General features: G+C 44.5%; 1 protein-coding gene across 6 annotated transcripts in view; it reads right to left on the reverse strand.

Moving 5' to 3' along the window:
• Positions 1 to 21716, reverse strand: part of EFCAB11 (EF-hand calcium binding domain 11) — a 191497-nt gene that overhangs the window by 15472 nt on the left and 154309 nt on the right. The window contains exon 7 of one of the 6 annotated variants that reach the window (XM_005666381.3): positions 14189 to 15636. The exons of 4 other annotated variants lie outside the window; for them this stretch is intronic. In XM_005666381.3, coding sequence (XP_005666438.1) covers positions 15540 to 15636 — 97 coding nt within the window. In that variant the 3' untranslated portion in view covers positions 14189 to 15539. Of the gene's footprint in view, positions 1 to 14188; positions 15637 to 19446; positions 19875 to 21716 lie in introns of those variants that run through there. One more of the 6 variants, XM_021099598.1, reaches the window with a different exon arrangement.

Raw genomic sequence — 21716 nt, forward strand, 5'->3', positions numbered from 1 at the left:
CCCTCTTGTATTAGAGCTTTATACCCCATCATTAATTAGTTCCTTAGGATAAATTTCCAGATGTGGGTAAAAGAACATACGTAAATTGTTAAGCTTTTAAACATAAATATATTGTTTAATAATAATACCTCCCTTACAATGTTGTTATGAGGGTTAAGCGAGCTAGACCATGTAAACCAATTTTATTAGTTCAAGTAAAGTTAATAAGACTTCAGATAGTAGTGCCTGGCATAGAGAGGCACCCTGCAAATGTCATCTATTATTAGTAGTAGTATCACTTCTTAGTTCATCTCCAGCACTGTTACACTAACTTATACTCCAATTAACAACGTCTAAGAAGTGCCATTTGCAGCATACTCCCTCTAATACTATTATATTTAGAGCCCTTTCGAATTTCATGTGCAAAAGCAGCTTCTTGTTATTGTTGGTTTCATCTGACCATAGCTCATTTGTTTTCTTACATTCAGGATTAGTTTTCCTTGGATAGATTTGTCATAACTTCTGCCTATATCCACACGTAGAGAGAGAGTTGAGTCATTTTTCACTGAAATGTTTACAACAATCAAAGACCATTTGTATCAGTCACCTTTCCTTGGTTAGATTGTTACAACAATCTGAAAGTCTCAGTGGCTTACAACAAATATCTATTCTCACTCACAGTCCATGTGAGAACCTGGGCTAAAAGAGCAGTGTCCATTGGTGACATGCCTTTCTCATGGATGACAGAAAAGGGCAAGTGATCAAGAATAAGAGTGAAGTCTCCAATAACTTCTACCCTCACCAATCTTCTGTTCACATCTCATTTTGCTCACGACAAAGTAAGTCATGGCACAAGCCCAATATTAGTGGAAAGTAGGTTCCAACCATGAGGGACACTGCATGTCACACAGCAATGGGTGGGGATTGAAAGGAGAGCAATGATTGAGAACAATAACACGATCTACCCCAGTAGTCAATCAATCCGTTAAGTCAAACTGGTTATGTGGCTCCACCCACCTGGAGTCAGGGATCTTTCCCTGGGACCCATTATAATTCTTACAGGAGTGTTATGACTCCTGCCCCCTAAGGGAGATGCTGGGGTGCTGACCTGCTTCCGAGTTGCCCTGAGGATAAATGGATCCAGAGAAACTCAGCTTAAAGTAAATACAGCTACATCTCCACTCCCTGCATGAAGGTACAAACTCGCCCATCAAAGAAAATAACTTTGTATCTAAAGAAATCATCTCATCGTCGACCAATGAGGAAATGACAAAGCCCTGGATGCTCTGGCAGCCACCAAACAGATGAAAGCTACCTTGATTCTCTAGGAAAGATGATATGACGGTCCCCTTAGAACAGGGGAGAGAGGGGTTTATATCCTGGCTGCATCACCTGTATGATCAATAGCTGCTGCCATCATCCTCCCCATCGTGATCGTCATCACTGCTGCCACCAGCATCTTTAAGGTCAAGCCAGCTGCCATGCTCCGAACCCAGCCAACAGCACCCTGGATGGCCAAAGAGGCATCTCCACCCCAGAGGACTGACTCTTGTCCTAAAGAAATGAGCCACAGGCTCTGGTTGCCTGACCAACTGGAAAATCACGAAGCCGTGAGATTGCCTAAAAATGTATTCCTACACTCCTAACACTAGAGAGTTTTTGAATTAATAAACGTGTATTAAAATCACAAGCCTATTCCACTCCGAGCCTCAAGAAAGGATTCTAGGAACATGGAAAACGAAAAGGAGAGATGCCTGTTTCCCATGGCAAGTCACTTCCTATTGGCATTATTTATTTATATAACAAGTCTTTCTGGACTGGTTAAGGGAACTGCCAATTATACGCACCACCTTTCTCCAGGTTACAGAGAAGCATGACGTTTCTTCTTGCTTCATGTGGGAGCACCTGGGCTGGAAACCCTTGTCCTGACAACCGGACTCTTCCCCGGGTTTGTCTGCCTCTGGAAGGATTCAGTGCTCATTCTGAACCAACGGCAAAGAAAGGAAAAAAATATGATCCTTTTCCATCCCATGGGGCTACTGAATTTGCCTGAGCTTTTGAAATGGTCAGGAATGAAAGTACAGTATTTTCTTCTTTATCCATTTTCAGACTCTAAGAATTCAAGGACCAGCTGAAATCCCGCCTCTGCTGTGAAGCCTTTTGTCATCACGCATGATATTCCTTCCTCCAAAACCCAACGGGTATTTCCTGACTTTACTACCCCTTCGTCGGCTCCGCCTTCACTCCTGGTGATGTCAGTTAACTTCCAGAGTGGACTGCAGCAGGTAGGGATTATACAGGTTCAGGCCAACCTCCCTCTTTCAGGGTGCACAGCAATTGGTTCAGGGGTAAGCCTGCGATGCCAGCACGACTATTCAGCATTTGCTCTGCATAATTAAAATTAAAGTTGGAAGAGAGACCCTCCATCTTCTCTGGGTCATGAGGTATAAGGAGAGTTTAGGCCTGGAATTTCTTAAGACTCTCTTCCCTGGACTTGGGCAGAAAGCTCAGACTGAAAGATGGAGAGCCCTAATGACATGATTTGAACCCCTAGATCCAGCTATGCCTGAAGTTCTTATCCCAGACTTCCCAGTTACATGAGGAAAATAAATTCCGTTTTCTGCTTCAGTGAATTTGAGTTGGTTCTTGTTATCTACAACCTAAGTGACTAATGTGCTCACTCAGAATTCTTTAAGAAAAAGGATGCTTAAGGTAAGGAGGCTCTGGACCTCAAAGCCCCCAGAATCTTTGTGTCTTGCTGCTCTGCTCTTGTCATTGTGTGATTGAAGCTGACTGCCTCCCTCTTTGGATTCCAGCTGGGAACAGAGAGAGCACGTGGGGCAGTGCACGGCCAGTGTCTGAAGGCCCGGCCCTGGAGCTGGGGCAACTGCCTCCCTCAGGGTCATGTGGTCAGTAGTCAATGACGTGGCTACACCTGCAGGGGCAGCTGGGACATGTAGTCCATCCAGGCTGTTGTGTGTCCAGCCATGACTGTTCCCGAAAGAAAGATGTGGATGTACAACTGTCAGTGTCTGTAGAATAAAAAACGCCAAGTCCACATGAAGTGCTTGCAAAGTTGGAAGTGAGGTGGGGAAAAGCTGGACCATAAGTAAAAAGAACTAGTTAGCAGTGCTCCACCTGGTCTGCTGTAGCAGTATGTTACCAGTCAACTTAGCTAAGCCTGAACGACATTCCACAGAGCTCCTCTCCTCATGGGGCTCCACGCTGGGGTTGGCCATGAAGACTTTAACCTGAGATTGGGCAGCTGGCAGTGAAGCAGCAGCCTGAACACTTGGAGGGTTGTGCAGGGCCCCATGCGTGGGGCAGTTTGTGGGCACTGCTGCTCTCCTGCCAGCTCACCTGCTGCATGGGGTGGCAGCCTGCAGCTTCGCCCCAAGTGCCCAGCCTCCTCTGAGATGCTCCAAGTCCTTGGCCCAGGGCAAGCCTGGCTACGTGGTAAAGGGCACCAGCAGCTTCCGTGGGTCCCCACGCACGGAAGTTGGAGGCTATGGGAGACAGACACGGGCTCCAGCTGGCCTCGCAGCTCCCAGCCTCTCTGTACCTTAACCTTGATGTTTCTCAACCTCAGGGAGTGTTGCTGTTTTAAAGCAGAAGACTGTTGTGTGGAGCTGTCCTGTGCCCTGCGGGGGTGTTGGGCGGCATGCCTGGCCTCTACATCCTGGATGCCAGTCGCAGCCTTCGCCGCAGTTGTGAGAACCCAAACTGTCTCCGGACATTGCCAAAGGTCTCCTGGGGAGCAGATCAGATCACTCCCAGTTGAGACCCAGTGTCTTCACATATAAGGTTTTCTTCTCAGTTCCTGGCCTCGTGACCTATAGCAACTTCCGGCCCACCTTCGCACCAGTGGCCTGTGTCTCGGAGACTTGCTGAGACCTTGCCACCAGCTCCCACAGTCACAGAGAGCCTAAAACTCCACAATCCGTCCCTTATGTCGGGTTCCCCAGAGCTGTTCCGATCAGGGCTGTATCATGACTTCGATGGGCTCAAGTGTGCATTTGCCTTCAGGGGCCTCTTCCTCCACAAAAAATTTAAAAATGATATGTTAAAGCTATTTTGGTATAATAACAAATATTAATATTACATAGACTGGATTTATTATTAGATATTTGTTTATACTTTTTTTTTTTTTTTTTATGGCTGCACCCTGCAGCACATGGAAGTTCCCCGGGCTAGGGACTGAATCCAAGCCTCAGCTGTGACCTACACTGCCGCTGTGGCAATGCCAGATCCTTTTAACCTGCTGCACCAAGCCGGGGATGGAATCCCTGCCTCCACCGTGACCAAAGCTACTGCAGTCAGGTTCTTAATCCACTGCACCACAGCAGGAACTATTATATGTTTTTTCATTAAAAGTAAAGCTTTTATGGCCCCCTGCAAGTAAGGTGTGCTCTAGGCATTACATATTTGAATGGAAGACTCAGCCTTCCGCCTGCTTCTTCCCCAAAGCTTGACTAACGGGTACCTTCAGTCGCACAATTCTCTTCCTTGTAATCAGAACAAAAACACGCCCTGCAGTGATTTGCTTCTTTGGAGACCAACCTGAGCCAGGGAAGGAACTCCACGTACTTGAGGCTGCAGTCAGTGGAGCAGAACAAAATAGGGTGAGGGCCCTCCAGGAGTTTGCCTCTGAGCCTCCTAGCGGGCCAACAGAAATGATGGTTGCTGTTTAGGGAATTCAGGGCAAAAGATGAGCATGCAATACAACTCCCTTTTAAAAACGTCAAAGAAAACAAGTGTGTCTCAAGGTGAAATTGCCGACATGTGTTTTCTATGTATTTACCATTAGATCGTTAATAATCGGATATAAATCATCCAGTGCAATCAGATGATCCAATCCCGGGGCCCCTTTCCCCACCTGGTGCCGGCTGCTTCTGATTAGCTTGGGGCCCCGCTGCCCTGACGAACAATGGGCTCCTCTCGGGTCCGTGGAGGACAGGAAATTAAGCCATCAGGCACCTTGCCTATTATTTCCATGCTATCCTCAAGCTGTAAATCCATCAACTATGAAAGGGAGAAGCATAAATGGAGGCCAAAGAGGAGGAAGTTGGAGATGCAGTTTTATTTGCCACACCACCTCTCAGAAAGTTTGTCCACAAATGCTCAGTATTCACTCTGGCATTAAAATACCTGCTTCACAGCAGATGTGTTCTAGACGGACACACTGTAGATGCTAAGACGTCTGCAGCAAAGCACCAAATGTTTCTTTTAGCAAGAACTTTGCTTTTATCTCTGGAAGTATCAGGAAACCATTTTGAGTCGAGCCACCAAAATAAAGGCAGTGGAGTTTTGAGATAAATGTTAGGAAAATTGTGTAAAACATTATATCAAAACCCTTGGCACTGTCGAAAAGCAAGATTTCTGAATCCAATGAGTAGCTGCAGAAGAAAATTCAGTTCCATTTTTTCACTTTGTCTGCCAATTTTATAGCACTTCATTTAAAATGGAATCTCTAAAGAATCAATTCAAATTAGCTTTACAGTTTTCCCCAAAGAATCGGCTTTAAAATAAATTGAATTGGCGCATGTGACATAATAAGTGAGCATAAAATTCATGTTAACTAGTCCGAAGGAAAAACTTCTCATCATAAGGAAACAAATAATCTCACATGACTGAGCTAAAAATAGTCTTTAGATTGTCGGTTTCAAAATGGAACAAAAATAGGGAGAGTTGTTATAATAATGATATGGCACATTTCCTCCTAATGAAATGGCCTTGAATTTTTGTAATAAATTACAGAAAGAGAATCCTTTGGGCAAAAATAAGGGACCAGACATGAGTTGCTTTCATCAATAGAGTGACAGCAATGCAAATACCTTCCAGCTGGGAGTGAGCAGCCCTGGCTGGTGGCTTCATTACTGAAGACAGGGCAGAGCTGGGGGGAGCCGTGGTTAGAGTGACGACCAGCCTCCATCACCTGCTGCCCCTTGACTGCAAAACAGCGCTGTGTTTGCTTTGTTTTGCTCAGCCACATTTAGACAAACATTTATTTGAAATCTCTTTATTTGGGACTTCCCTGGTAGCTCAGGAGGTTAAAGATCCGGGGTCACCACTGCTGGGGTGAGGGTTTGACCACTAGCTCGGGAACTTCTGTATGCTGTGGGAATGGCCAAAAAAAAAAAAAATAATAATAATAATAATAAAAAGAAGAAGAAAAAAGAAAAAAAACAAAAACAAAAAAAAAGAAAAGAAGTCTCTTGGGAGTTCCCATCTTGGCTCAGTGGTAACAAACCCAACAAGTATCCATGAGGACGCAGGTTCAATCCCTGGCCTTGCTCAGTGGGTTAAGGATCTCGTGTTGCCATGAGGTGTGGTTGCAGATTCGGCTTAGAGCCTGCATTGCTGTGACTGTGGTGTAGGCTGGTAGCTGCAACTCTGATTCGACCCCTAGCCTGGGAACTTCCATATGCCTCAGGTGTGGCCCTAAAAAGACAGAAAAAGAAAAAAGTTCACAGTTGTGAAATGTACAGTTATTTAATTAAGGAGGGGAGAGTTGGAGTTTATGATGATTTTCTTTCTGCTACTGAAATCAATAAACAAATACTTAGGTTTATTGCTGAAGAAGTTTTGATGGAGATTTTTAAATTTAATTTTTTTTAATTTATTTTATCGAACTGTAGTTGATGTATGGTGTTGTATTAAGTTTCTGGTGTACAGCAGAGCGATTCAGTTATACATGCATAATAGGTTGCATCTGCTGATCCCAAACTCCCAGTCCATCCCTCCCTCCTGCTTCCCTACAAGTCTGTTCTCTATGTCTGTGAGTCTGTTTCATTTGAGTCATTCATAAGTTCATTTGAGTCATACATTAGATTTTGCATATCAGTGATATCCCATGGTATTTGTCCTCTGTTTAACTTATTTCATTTAGAATGATAATCTCTAGGTCCATCCATGTTGCTGCAAATTGCATATTTCATTCTTTTTTATGGCTGAGTAGTATTCCATTGGATATATATGTATATGTATATGTGTGTGTATCCATACATATCTCACATCTTTATCTAGTCATCAGTCCATGGACATTCAGGTTGTTTTCCATGTCTTGGCTATTTATGTATTGCTGCTATAAACAGCACCCACATCTGTCATCCAGTGCCACCATCTGTAACCCACTGCCCCCACTGATCTGTCAAATCTACTCATTTCTTTCTGTTCCCACCCACCTCCTGAATCCAAGCCTCTTTCATTTCTGGCTTGGATGTTGCAGCATTCTCCTGTAGCCAGCGCTCTTCCAGAATGCACTCCAGAACCACTCACGTCTGTCCTTCTCACTGCAGCCAGACTGGTACTTATTTTCCAGAGGCAAATCTGGTCATGCCACCTCTGCCCTCACCATAAAAAAGCCTTCAATGGTCTCTCATTGCTTTTGGGAAAAAGACGAAATTCCCTGCCCTGCATGGCCTGGATGCCCTCCATAATGTCAGCATCATCTTAGGCCTCATGCTCTGCCCCACAGCTCCTCAGCCACTGTGGGTGGCCTCCCCTTTATCTCTGCTCCTTGCCATGTCCCTCCCACTGGGTGGCCTGGCAGTGCCCTTCCCTCTTCCTGGAATGCCCTTCTCACCACTTTGTTTAGTCATCCTTTAGATTGCAATTTAATCCTCGGCAAGCCCACCCTATGTCCCTGTTTGGGTATCTGACTCGAGCCCATCCATACCTGTCTAAACCAGCTACCTCTCTGTTATGGCTGAACTGTGTCCCTCTAAATTCATATGTTGAAGCTCTAACTTCTAGGACTCAGAACATGACTGTGGCGATAGGCCTTGAAAGAGGTATTAAGCTACAAGGAGATCCTGCTGAATAGCATTGAGAACTTTGTCTAGATACTCATGTTGCAACAGAAGAAAGGCTGGGGGAAAAATGTAATTATAATGTATACATGTAAGGATAACCTGACCCCCTTGCTGTACAGTGGGAAAATAAAATAAAATAAAATAAAATAAAATAAAATAAAAAAGAGAAAGAGGTATTAAGCTACAGTGAGGTTGTTGGGGGGACCCTAACCCAGGAATGACTAGTGTCCTTGTAAGAAGAGATTTGGACACAGACACGCACAGAGGAAAGACCCTGTGGGGACACCAAGAGAAGGCTGCCATCTGCAAGCCAAGGACAGAGGCCTCCAGTGAAACCAAATCTGCGGATACCTTGCTCTTGGACTTAGAGTCTCCAGAATTGTGAGGCAATAAATTCTGCTGTTTAAGCCACCTCGTTTGCAGAATTTTGTTAGAGCAGCCCGAGCAGACTGATACGCTCTTTGTCATAGAAACGGTCATAAAGTGTGTTGTCAGCTTAGCTGCAACCTAACTTTCATTTCACTGTTTGCTCGCTGTCTTCCTGATAAGAAGGCCAACTTTGAAAAGACAGGAACTGGGTGTGGTTTTGCTCATCATGGTATCACCAGAGCCTGGTACGGTGCCTAGCAGGTAGTAGGCGTTCTAGAAATACTTCGTGTGTGTAAACGAATGCATAGACCAGGAAAAACAGATGAGTGAAGGGATGAACACACAGGGAGAAGAAACAGTAATTACACAATGGTTTTTACCTTCGGGAAGAATCCCTTTGGGCCTGGGTTGCATCCAGGAGCAAGGGCACCTTGTATTGGCTAATATGAGCATTAACACGCATTTATGGAATTTCACTGGATACAGTGAGTTCCTGGAATTTCAAGATTTTAGTCCCTCAGAGAAACACTGTTCAGTGAAATTTAATCTCATGGATTTTATTGTGAAAGAGGCAAATATCTGATGAGAGAGTAAAAAAGAAAAAATAATTCTAAGAGGCATAAATCCAACATCCTTGCAAGTGGAAGAAAATATCTTGTTTGTATCAAACCCCATTGATTAATGGCACGCGCTTAATTTCCACTTGGAAAAAGCCCTTGCTGGTTTCCACGGGGGCAACAACACAGTAAGAGCAGCATGGAGTTGCCACGAGGGAAGGAGGGTGGAACACGTGAGAATTTCTGTCGCAGTCTTAAGAGGAGTCCTCTTTTCGGAGAAACTCATTATTCACTTAATTATTCATTCTGTTTATTTACTGTATAGTTATTACACATAAATATGGTGCAAATCCCCAGAATCCTCAAACACCAGATGCCAGTTTCCCTCTGCAGTCCCAGAAGACATAGCCAAGCCATCACTGTGAGAATTAAAACAACAACAACTAAAACCCAATTAAAATTGTGCCAGCATGTTCATTTCCAAAATAAAAACCCTGCAAATGAATAAGCTTTTAGTCACTCCCCTGACTGCTTCTGCAAAAGAACAAACACAAAAAAAACTTTAAACTAAAACTGGCATATAATTAGTATTTAAATCGCAGCTACAAGGAACTTCATATCCGCACAGAAAGGGCGTTGGCTAAGTCAACGTTGTATTGTTTCTCCCGTTTTCAAAATCAAATGATTGAAGAAAACGGTGTTTGGCTTTTCGGAATTTTGATGCGCCTGGCAAAGCCCAGGGATGGTACAGAAAGAAGCCAGGATGGCAACATGATGGTTGGGGTCTTCGAATGCGCAGGTTACACAACCTCTCCTTCTTAATGATGTGTGTGTTTGGGGGAGGCGGGGGCTCATACCCAGGTGCCCCTCACCCACCTGAGCGTATGACTGGGCATACCGAAGGGGTAAACGGGCAGCCCAGGCTCTTTGAACAAAGTCCAACAAAGCACAGGTAGTGCCAAGGGGAAAGGAGGCCACATCCTTTGAGAAATTGTTGGTGCAGAGAGAACTGAGGGCAGCACAGGAACGTGCTGGGCTGGAGGACATGCGACTGTGTAGGGGGAGGGGAGGCTGGATGTGGATAAGTGTTTACATGCCATCAATCCTCTGGTCCTACTGGTTCCACCAAGAGCCAGGAGGACTTTTAGAGACGCGTGTGACTGTGGTCGCCACCAGCAAGGGGGGGGGGTGTGATGGGAAGATCTGTCTGCCGACTACACCCAGAGTCTTCTCGTGGGTGGGGTCATTGTGAGAGCCGACGTGACCTTGCAGATGCAGGCAGATGAGTCCATTACTGGACCAGCCCGAGGCCTGTGGTGCCTCCTCTAAGCTGGGGCTCAGACCTGAAAGGCGCATGGTCTCTGTTCTCAGTGTCAAGGTTATGAGGACTGGATCGGGGGTCAGACGGTCTAGATTCAAATCTCAGGCCGGCCACTGACCGTCACGGCTCTGTGCTTATTTTCCATTCTGAGAATAAGGGCAACGCCTCCGTCTTCAAGTTGCCACAAGACCTAACTGTGCTGGTGCATGTAAAGGGCTGAGAGCAGTGCCAGGCGCGGGCAGGTGGACACTCAACACGGGTTTTTCCCATAAGTGCTGGTAAGTTCCTATCCATGTGGCAACTTATCACAGGGATAAGCTTTGCAGTAACCCTGCTTTTTTCCGACACTTTATTTCCATGGCAGCTGATACAACTGTTTGTTTCACTCTTTTTTTTTTCTTTTTTTGCTTTTTAGGGCCACACCCATAGCATATGGATCCGAGCTGCATCTGTGACCTACACCACAGCTCACAGCCATGCCAGATCCCCAACCCACTGAGTGAAGCCAGGGATCAAACCCTGGTCCTCATGGATACTGCATGTTGGATTAGTTTCCACTGCACCATAGCGGGAACTCCTGTCTGTTTCACCCTTGAGCAACAATAATATTTTTATTCCTGGCACCTCCGATTCAAATAAGTTCATGGCCTCCTGTCCCATAATGCCTCATGGCCATTTCTGTTACCTGCTGCAAATAGTTTCTAGTCACAGAGCCCAATTTGGGGGCCTTTTTGCTGAGATGGCAAAAACATTTTCTAATCTCTTCGGCAACCACAGTGTAGCGTATCAGGTCCACCCAAACACAAAAGGTCTTCGTTCATAATAGACGGAATCGGAACGTTGTGTAATATTTCCTTATTGCTTTCTTATTAACGTAGTTTTCATAGTCTGTGGCTGCTTTAAGAATTCCTGGGCCTGAAAGCCTGGTGCCTTCAGTTACGGCTCAAATTAGATCTATCAAACAGTTACACCCATGATTTCATGAAAGAAACATGATAGGACTGAGGATATCAATTTAAATGAAAATAAAATCATTCTCTGCCTTATGCTTGCATTTTCAAAGCAGCTGATCATTCAGACTAGCACCGACGTCACCTGCTCGAGGTCTGAAGGTGAGTGTGTGCACCCCAGCCCCTTCCTTCCCGACAGGCACTTCAAGTCGAGTTGCTCCAGCGTCTTCTCCCGGATGGGGTAGGAGGTGCAAGGGGAGGTGAGGAAGCAGGTGCAGAGGGAGTGGCAGGGCAAGGGTTTATGAGTTTGCAGTTACACCACTAGGCAAGTCAGGTAACAGGGATGGTGGAGATAACAGCGTGTTCATAAAAACATTGAACTGGGGAGTTCCCGTCGTGGCGCAGTGGTTAACAAATCTGACTAGGAACCATGAGGTCGAGGGTTCGATCCCTGACCTTGCTCAGTGGGTTAAGGATCCAGCGTTGCCCTGAGCTGTGGTGTAGGTTGCAGACTCGGCTTGGATCCCCCATTGCTGTGGCTCTGGTGTAGGCCGGCAGCTGCAGCTCCAATTTAACCCCTAGCCTGGGAACCTTCATATGCTGTGGGAGTGGCCCTAGAAAAGGCAAAAAGACCAAAAAACAAAACAAAACAAACAAACAAACAAAAAACCCACTGAACTGGGACATTCCCACTCTGGCTCAGCGGAAACAAACCCGACTAGGAACCACGAGGATGTGGGTTTGATCCCTGGCCTCGTTCAGTGGGTTAAGGAGCTGGGGTGAGCTGGGATGGAGGTTAAAGATGTGGCTTGGATCCTGCACTGCTGAGGCTGTGGTCTAAGTCAGCAGCTACAGCTCTGATTGACCCCTAGCCTGGGAACCTCCATAGGCCACGGGTGTGGTCCTAAAAAGAAGGAAGGAAGGAGGGAAGAGAGAGGGAGGAAAGAAGGAAGAGACAGTGCCGTCCAGCAGAACTCTGTACAATGATGGAAACGTTCTCCTTGGCAGTGTTCAGCATGGAGCCACCAACCACACGCAGCTTTTGAACACTTGAAATGCGGCTACTGGATATGGCTATTTAGGGAAGAACTGTTTTTAATTTTATTTAGTTTTGATGAGTGGAAATTAAATTTAAATAGCCGCATGTGCTGGTGGCTTTAGACAGCACGGCTTTAGCCTGATGAACTGATTCACTTTGTGATTCTGATGTAACATACAAGTTGGCTTAGACTTACGACTTTAAGTTGAAATTTGAGTTTACAAATACTATTGAGACACTCAGGAGCATTAGGACATCTGATTACAGAATTGCATTAATTATACATAAAACTTTAAATACGTGGGGAGATGTCCTTATTCCCTGGAGAATCGAAAGGCTTTAAAAGAGAATTGATACAAGCATTTGAAAACATTCAAAATAAGTCCTCCGACCAACGAAATCAACTAAAAATCAATAATGAAAAGTAGAAAGCCCACAACTTTTGAAAATTTAACAAGTCATTTCTGACTAGCCCATGTGTCAAAGAAGAAATAACCACAGAAATTAGAGACTATTTTGAAAAACATATTAATGAAGACAAGACATATCAATACTAGTGAGATGCAGCCAAAGCAGGGCCTAGAGGACTTTTATAGTCTTAAATGTTAGGGTTAGAGAAGAAAAAAGGCTGAAAATCATTATGTGTCCTTCTGTCTGGTTTCTTTCAGTTAGCCTAATGCCCTCAAGATACATTATGTTGTCACAGATGGCAGGCTTTTCTTATCTTTTATGGCTGAATAATATTTCCTTGTATAGGTACAGATCTAGATATATGTCATATTTGCTTTATCTATTCATCCATTGATGGGCACATAGGTTGTTTCCGTGTCTTGGATATATTAACATATGAACAGGCCCTTTAAGACTAACCACAGGGAGAATCCAGGAACCACACCTGTAGGTTTTCTCAGTGCTGTGAGGAATTATGAAGTTCAAAAGAAGTATAAAGGGCAGTTCCCACTGAGGTGCAGCAGGTTGGGGATCCAGCATTCCTGCAGCTGTAGTGTGGGTAGAAGCTGCAGCTCAGATTTGATCCCTGACAGGAACTCCATAAGCTATGGGTATGGCCGAAAAAGGGGGAAAAAAAAGAAGAAGAAGAAGAAGAAGAGGTATAAAGGGCTTTCATTTCAATAGGTCCAAAGCTAAGGGATTACTTTACTTTCTTTGAAATGTATACTGCAAGCAATATAATAGGAAAGCTGAGTACTTTGTTTGTTTTTAGGGCTGCACCCACAGCATGTGGAGGTTCCCAGGTTATGGGTTGAATTGGAGCTATAGCTGTCGGCCTATGCCACAGCTCACAGCAACACCAGTTCCTTAACCCACTGAGCAAGGCCAGGGATTGAACCTGCAACCTCATGGTTCCTAGTTGGATTCATTTCTGCTGAGTCACAACGGGAACTCTGAAAGCTGGGTACTTTCTGTTTGTGTGTTTTTCAAGGTTCTCCAAATGCAATTCAAATGCAGATATATGAAGTCTCTTCTTTGTCGGAAACCAACCCATATGACAGGCTGTGAACATACTTCCCTATGGCAAAAGCCTGACATTGTTGAGAGTTCAGAGTCCTATAAAGGTGCCATCGATTGGCAGTCTTTGATTTTTGGCTATTGTGTCCCATAATATGATTTTGAAAAGCTAGGTACCCCCCTTTACATATTTTAATTGACATCTAGACTTTATTACAAATTTAAATCACGTCAAGGGGTATAACTGCATACGGTAAGTGCTGAAAATTTTTTAAATAAACTTTTACTTTGGAACAGTTTTAGATTTACCAAAAAACTGAAGATAGCACAGATTCCCATACACCACACCCAGTTTCCTCTATTATTAACATCTTACGTAAGTATCATACGTTTGTTATAACTAATGAAACAATATCGATACATTATTATTAGCCAAAGCTTTATTCAGTTTTCCGAGGTTTTTTGTTTGTTTGTTTGTTTGCTTTTTGTCTTTTGAGGGCCACACCCGCGGCATATGGAGGTTCCTAGGCCAGGGGTCTAATCGGAGCTGCAGCCGCCGGCCTACACCAGAGCCACAGCAACTCGGGATCCGGGCTGAGTCTGTGACCTACGCCACAACTCACGGCAACGTTGGATCCTTAACCCACCGAGCAAGGCCAGGGATCGAACCCGCAACCCCATGGTTCCTAGTCGGATTCGTTAACCACTGAGTCATGACAGGAACTCCCCAAGGTTCTTAGCTAATGTCTTTTTCCTGTTCTAGGATCCCATCACCCCAGCTATCACAATACATTCAGCTGCTGTTTCCTTAGGCTCTGATTGGCGGTGGCGTTTCTCAGGCATGCCTTGTTTTTGACCTTGACAGCTTTGAGAAATACTGATCGGGTCTTTTGTAAAATGTCTCTGAATTGGGATTTCTCTGCTGTTTTTCTCATGATTGGGCTGAGGTTGTGGGTTTGGGGGAAGAAAGCCAGAGAAGGTAGGTGTCATTTTCATCAGGTACAGAAGGGTACATAGTATCAACAAGATTTAACACTGTTGACAGTGACCTTGATCTCCTGGTTGAGGTAGAGAGGGTCAGGGTTCTCTGCTGTTACTCCGTGGCCTCCCTTCCACACTGCACTCTTTGCAAGAACCTCACCATGTGCCGTCCACACTTGGACGGAATGGAGAGTCATGCTCTGTCTCTTTGAGGGCAGAGTACCTATATAAATTACTTGGAATTCTTCGGCAAAGCAGATGTGTCCCAACTCTTCCATTTATTTATTTATTCAATCATTTATTTGAATCAGTATACTCATGGATATTTTATACTTTGTGTTATAATCCAATACTACTTTATTTTGTTACTCAGATTGTTCCAGCGTTGGCCACGGGAGCTCTTTCTGTTGTTTCTTGTGTCCCTTTGAAAAACGCCTACCAATGTACTTAGTTTTTGTTTGTTCGTTTGTTTTTTTAAAAAGTTTTGTTTTGTTTTGTTTTGTTGTTGAGCACTTCCTCATTTTCTGGCACTATAAGATGGTCCAGGCTTCCCTGGTATATTTTGCCACACTAAAAAAAATTCCCTGTGCTTTACCTATTCAATCCTCCTTCATTAAAAACAAACAAACAGAAAACAAAAAGCAAAAACAAAAAAAAAATAAGATAAAAACAAAACCCTGAAAATCATTGCTTTTTTAGTCATCACTGTAGTTTGGCCTTTTCTAGAAGGTCACATTAGTACCATACAGAATGTAACCTTTTCACACTGGCTTATTGCACTTAGAAATATGCATTTAAGATGCACCCATGTCTTTTTGTGGCTTGATAGCTCATTTCTTTTTATCACTGGATCATAATTCCTTGTATGGTTGTACCACATTTTCTTTATCCTCTCATCTCCCGAAGGACATCTTGGTGGCTTCCAGTTTGGGGTGATGATGCATAAAGCTCCTCTAAACATTCGTATGCAAGTTTTTGTGTGGAGAGAAGTTTTCAATCCGTTGAATCAATGTGTAGGAGCATGATGGCTGGATCGCTTGGTAAGACTATGCTTACTTAGCTTTATAAGAAACTGTCAGACTGTCTTCTGAAGTGGCTGTGCCATTTGGCGTTCCCACTAGCAAATGAATGAGTAGAAATTACTGAACTGCAAGTTAAACTGAGGGAGGAGGAGAAGGAAGAGGAGAACAGAGAATGAGAGACATGTCAGATAATATCATCAGTATGACACATGTATAATTCAGTGCTTTTTAAGAATATGGTAGAAGTGTTTGAGGAGATAATGGCCAAGAAGTTTCCATAGTTGATAAAATACATAAAGTATCCTGTAATTTTGGGTTCCATGTGTAGTAGGAGGGGGTAATCTGTGGATACAAGTTTGGATATCCGTTAATAAGCAGGTCAGAGAGAACCTTGGGCGGCTCAATGGATATAATTCTCTTTATGGATGTGACAGGGATAGGAGAAACAGGAAAGAGGGAAGGAAGGAAGGGAGGGAAAGGATAAAGGGAGAATAAAAGAAAGACAAATGCGTAAACCTCATCCTGCAAGCAGTCCCCTGTAAACAGTAGGAGGGAAAGCTTGGTAAAGAAATTGCCTCAAGCACTACTTCTGCCATGTTTAACCTTAAAAACATTGTTTAAAGTCAAAGCTGGCTTGTTGAAGATGACCAAACCTTGGCTTCTACTTCAGAGTGACTGCTATTATTTTATTTTAAAAATTTTTTTGCTTTTTGGGGCTGCACCTGCGGCATATGGACATTCCCAGGCTAGGGGTCCAATCAGAGCTGTAGCCACCAGCCTACACCAGAGCCACAGCAATGCAGGATCCCAGCCGTGTTTGTGACCTACACCACAGCTCACCGCCATGCCAGATCCTTAACCCACTGATGGAGACCAGGGATCGAACCCACATCCTCATGGATCCTAGTAGGGTTCGTTAACCTCTGAGCCATGAAGGGAACTCCCGACAAGGACTGCTATTATGATAATACTTGTGATCTAGTTCTAGACCCTTGGTCAATTTTTTTTCTATAAATTCAATAATATTGAAATTGTTTCTCCTAATGAATATACTACAGCAAACCTGTTTTGTTTTCCTTTGAGGCCCCCCTCCCCAAATCAGTAAACCATAAAATAGGGAATATATTTGGATTTCAGTTTATGATTTCATATAAACTATTGGTTTCTTTTTTTTAGGGCCGCACTCATGGCATATGGAAGTTCCCAGGCCAGGGGTCGAATTGGAGCTGCAGCTGCCGGCCTATACCACAGCCACAGCAACGAGGGATCTGAGCCACATCTGCAACCTACACCACAGCTCATGGCAACACCAGATCCTCAACCCACTGAGCGAGGCCAGGGATCAAACCTGCAACCTCATGGTTCCTAGTTGGATTCTTTTCCGCTGCGCCACGATGGGAACTCCTGATTTCATATAAATTAATCTGCACTTTCTGTAAAGTAGGAGTAATGTTCTTTTTGATTCACAACTCTGAGCGTTTTGCTCATTTAGCAATCTAAGAGAAACTTGAACACTCCATGTCTTCCATGTTAAATTATTTTAACCCACTTTTCAATCCAGGTGGCTAAGCCAATTTAAATTGTTTTGTAAGAAAGGTCACTTTGTGAGCTTCTTCTATCCCTTAATGTCATTAAATTTCCACTTGTGTGTGTTTTAACTGTCTAATTCTGCAGTTCTAAACAGAGTTCTCAAAAGTTACAAGTCAAGAAAAAAAGAAAGCAACCACCTGTTTTTATTAACCCTGAATTACAGTCTCGTAAGCGAAGGGTGAACATCGAGAAGTGTGATTGCTGAGAAACGCTGTTTAGAATTTACACGCCTAAGTGACTGATGCCCAAAGAGAGTGCAGAGCTGTTTCAAAAATGCTTCCATAGTTCAGAGCGTTTCTAGAAATCCTCTTTGAATACTGCCTTTAGAAGTTTGCAGCACATTTTAAAAGATATTGTCTCTGGCGGCAAATCTTTGTCTTTCGAAAGTGGATTTGATTAGTAACCCAACGTAATTTGGGTTAAGCGTGGTGATGGGTAAGACAGGAATTAATATTTAATACCTAGCATGTGAGAGATGCTTGACCTAGGATGACCCCTGAATCTGGAACAACTCATTTTGGATCAAAAACAAAGTGTGACCAAAGCATGCGGACCAGTGTCTCAGATGATTTTCCCACGGGAGGTGATGCAACAGAATAGAAGTTATTGGTGTTTGGTCAGGCTGGTGGGTTTGAATCACCACACTGACAGTCCATCCATCCTCATCGCTTTGCCTGAGCCAAGCTACTTAGACTCTTTGAGATGGTTTCCTCATTCACAAAAGAGGATGCGAATATCTGTCTCAGTCAATTTTCAAGCATAAAATCTTAAGAAAACACCGAGCATAATCAGCCCCCCTTTCACTTTCTGAAGGTGGCAGCTGGGAAGGGAAAAATATTCATTAGGATGAAGGGGGTCCAATATAGTTTTTGAATGGAATCTTATGGTCATATTTTCCTATTATCAGATACGAATTTCAAGATTGTTTGTTACTTCTCTGTTTGGGGCAAAGATCTAGTTGTCACATTAGAGTTTTTAGGCTGTGGGACTATGTGTGTGTGAGTTACCCGTTTGTGGGATGGTATGGTAGAGGTACTTGTGAAAGGTGAAGCTGAACAGACAAGAGGGGACCAGATTATAGAGCGCTTGCGTGGCCTATGAAGCATTCAGACAGACCCAACAGAAAAGGTGGCAACTAAAGCTTCTGAGCTGAGAAAATTCTCTCTGTGCTTTGAGACAATAACTGACATGCTGGAGTAAGTTTCTTGACAGTGGGATCTGTCTCTTACTTATCAGCACACCCGTTACTCATCTTTATACCAATGAATAGAAGAACATATGGCCTGATGGACGGATGGGAGTGGGAATAAGAACATGGGCCGAGAGATCATGATGGGATGGAAGAAAACGTCATGAAAGATTTTGCAGACACAGACTCAGAGGATGCAGTGATGGAGGTCAAAGTGAAGGATGATGGGGAGATTTGAAAGGAACTCCGAGGCAGCTGTTCAGCTCAGGATGGGGGATGGGGTGGATGCCAGTAACGGAAATAGAAAACACGGAATGAGAAGCCAATTTTGGGAATTAGAGAAAACGGGGAGTCTGATTTTAGTTCAGTGAGCTTGTATTGAGGTGGAAGTGTCCAAAAGGCTAATGAAAACCCAGGTCTAGGTGAAGCGGAGAGCAAGATAAAGATTTGTTTGTGGAATCACACCCATCAAGCTGTGAGCCCACATCTTGGGAGCAGATGAAATCATCCTTGGAGAATGTGTTGATCAGAAAGATTGGCCAACTATAGGACCTTGGAGAAAACTAAGGCTTATGAGATGGCTTAGGGAAAAAAAAAAAAAAAAAACAGGAAAAGAGAGTAGGAAAAATACGGGTACAGAAATATCACAAGACAGTGGTGTCACAGAGGCGAAAGAGAGAAGGACCCAAGAGAAGGGACAAGCGTGATGAGGTCTGAGAGGAGCTGGTGGGTCTGGTCACTGGTCGATCACCGGTGATCCCCTGAGAGATGTCACCACAGGGGAACGCTGGAGACGATCACAGTGAGAGATCAGGTAGAGGCAGGGGCATCAGGGAGAGGAAACTGGCCACAGCTTCCTCTTCCATCTTCGACTACTTCTTAATCTTTTTAGAAGACTCTTGGGTTTTCGTGGTTGTTGTTGTCTTCTTAGGGCCACACCCACGGCATATGTAGGTTCCCAGGCTAGGGGTAGAATTGGAGCTGTAGCTGCAGTCTACACCACAGCCACAGCCATGGGGATCCAAGCCGTGTCTGCAACTTGCGCCACAGCTCATGGCAATGCAGGATCCTTAACCCACTGAGAAAAGCTAGGGATTGAACCCGAGTCCTCATGGATATGAGTCAGTTTCGTTACTAACGAGCCATGACGGGAACTCCCAATTTAGAAGACTCTTTTCTCTGCTGTCCCAGTAAATGTTGATGTTACCTAGGACTCTGTCCTTGGCTCTGAGCTCTTTAAGAGTTAGGGTTCTCTTGGTTTCAAATAACAGTAAGCAACTCCAGCTGGCTTGAGTAGAAAGATTTATTGGAAGGATAGAGGATTACCTCATAGGACCCAAAGGGTTATGACTGGTTCTTGTGTACAAGCTTTAACCAGAAATCCAGCACTACAGGCTTTCTCTAGCTTCTTACTTGTTCCCCTCTTGGTGTCTGTTTCATCTCCTGCTCTCATTGCAAACCAGCTGCCTTGGGTTTCCAGGCCAACAGGTGGCAAACAAGTTTGCTCTTCGCCCCACAGTCAGGCCCACTCACTCAGCAGAAAAGCGCTGTTACACTCCACTCACTGCTTCTTCTTTTGTCTTTGTAGGGCCGCACCTGCGGTATATGGAGGTTCCCAGGCTAGGGGTTGAATCCGAGCTGCACCTGCCTCTACTCCACAGCCACCGCAACTCGTGATCCAAGCCGCATCTTCAACCTACACCACAGTTCACGGCAATGTCAGATCCTTCACCCACTGGGCAAGGCCTGGGATCAAACCCATGTCCTCATGGATACCAGCCAGGTTCGTTCCTGCTGAGCCACAGTGGGAACTCCATGCCCCACTCACTTCTGACGTCTCCCAGGAAAGAGACAGGGCACATCACCTTTCACAGATGCCCACGCTTGGACCATGCAATGGAAGGCAGCCCAACAAGACCGCACTGCAGGCAGCATCGTGTGGCTTGGGGATGAGGGTAGGGGTAGGGATTGAGTGAGAAGATGCGTAAGGGATACACGATAAGGATTTGGACTGGGTTTAGGGGAAGGATAAGGAGAGGGGGTGACAGGAGCAGCTTCTCACCTCCCCTCTTTCCTGTGGTCTGGGCTCCACCCTGAGAGCTTGGGCCCTCCTACCTTTCAGCTCTTACAGAGCCTGGAGGAGCTTATGTGGCTAGTTTTCCTCCTGGAAACCAAGCTGCACCACTGCCCTCCCTGGGTTAGATTCCGTAAGCTAGCCCAGGCTATCAATACTGATGCTAGTATTTATTTAAATTCCTTTTCCATCTAAGCTAGTTCATGTAGGTTTCTGTCACTGAGACAGAAGAGAGCCTGGACCAATCCAGGGTGGAGGGAATTGACCGACAGCTGTTCCTACCTTGGCCTAACGGGAGGGAGGAAGTGACCGCTCCCTCCCTCTTGTCACGTTTCCAGGGAGAAATGAGGTCCAGTGATTGCAATACAAGGTTTTGGTATTTTGGCAATTACTGAAATACAGGCATTTTGCAGGTGGCTTACTTTGATTTTTTATTTAAAAAATCTAAACTCAGTATCATTCATGTATTGAGATGAAGATCAATGACTCAATTATTCAATTAGTGATGAAAATACTTGCTGAATAAAACTCTACCCAAAGTCAGAAAGGGCTTTTCATCAACTGGAACGATTTGTTCTAAAGCACACATGATGCTCAATGATACCACTGATCCACTTTGTTCCTGAGATATTTCATTTGTATTTAATGATTTTCAAAGTTTCCTTCATTTTAGATAGTGCTTGGTATGCCAATTTTTGAGTAAGACTATTTCTTTTAACATTTTTTTTTTTATTTTGGAATAGTTTTAGGTTTACAGAAAGATTGTGGGAGTTTCCGTTGTGGCTCAGCATGTTAAGAACCTGATTGGTGGAGTTCCCATTGTGGCACAGTGGAAACGAATCCGACTAGGAACCATGAGGTTAAGGATCTGGCGTTGCTGTGAGCTGTGGTGTAGGTGGCAGACGTGGCTCGGATCTGGTGTTGCTGTGGCTCTGGTGTGGGCCGGTGGCTACAGCTAGGATTAGACCCCTAGCCTGGGAACCTCCATATGCCATGGGTGCAGCCCTAAAAAAAAAAAAAAAAAAAAAAAAAAAAGAACCTAATTAGGATCTATGAGGTTGCAGGTTCGATCCCTGGCCTTGCTCAGTGGGTTAAGGATCCGGCATTGCCATGAGCTGTGGTGTCGGTGGAAGACGTGGCTCAGATCCCATGTTGCTGTGGCTGTGGTGTAGGCCCGCAGCCGCAGCTCCAATTTGACCCGTAGCCTGGGAACTTCCATATGCTGCAGGTGCAGCCCTAAGGAAAGAAAAAAAAAAAAAAAAAAAAACCGAAAAACTGCTGAGGATCAGGACCCTGTGGGTAAGGTGGCGAGGATCAGCAAACGAGTGGACCATCGAAGCTTACAGTGTGGGGTGGAGTCAGGA

The sequence above is a fragment of the Sus scrofa genome, chromosome 7 (assembly GCF_000003025.6).
Source record: "Sus scrofa isolate TJ Tabasco breed Duroc chromosome 7, Sscrofa11.1, whole genome shotgun sequence".
NCBI classification, from domain to species: domain Eukaryota; kingdom Metazoa; phylum Chordata; class Mammalia; order Artiodactyla; family Suidae; genus Sus; species Sus scrofa.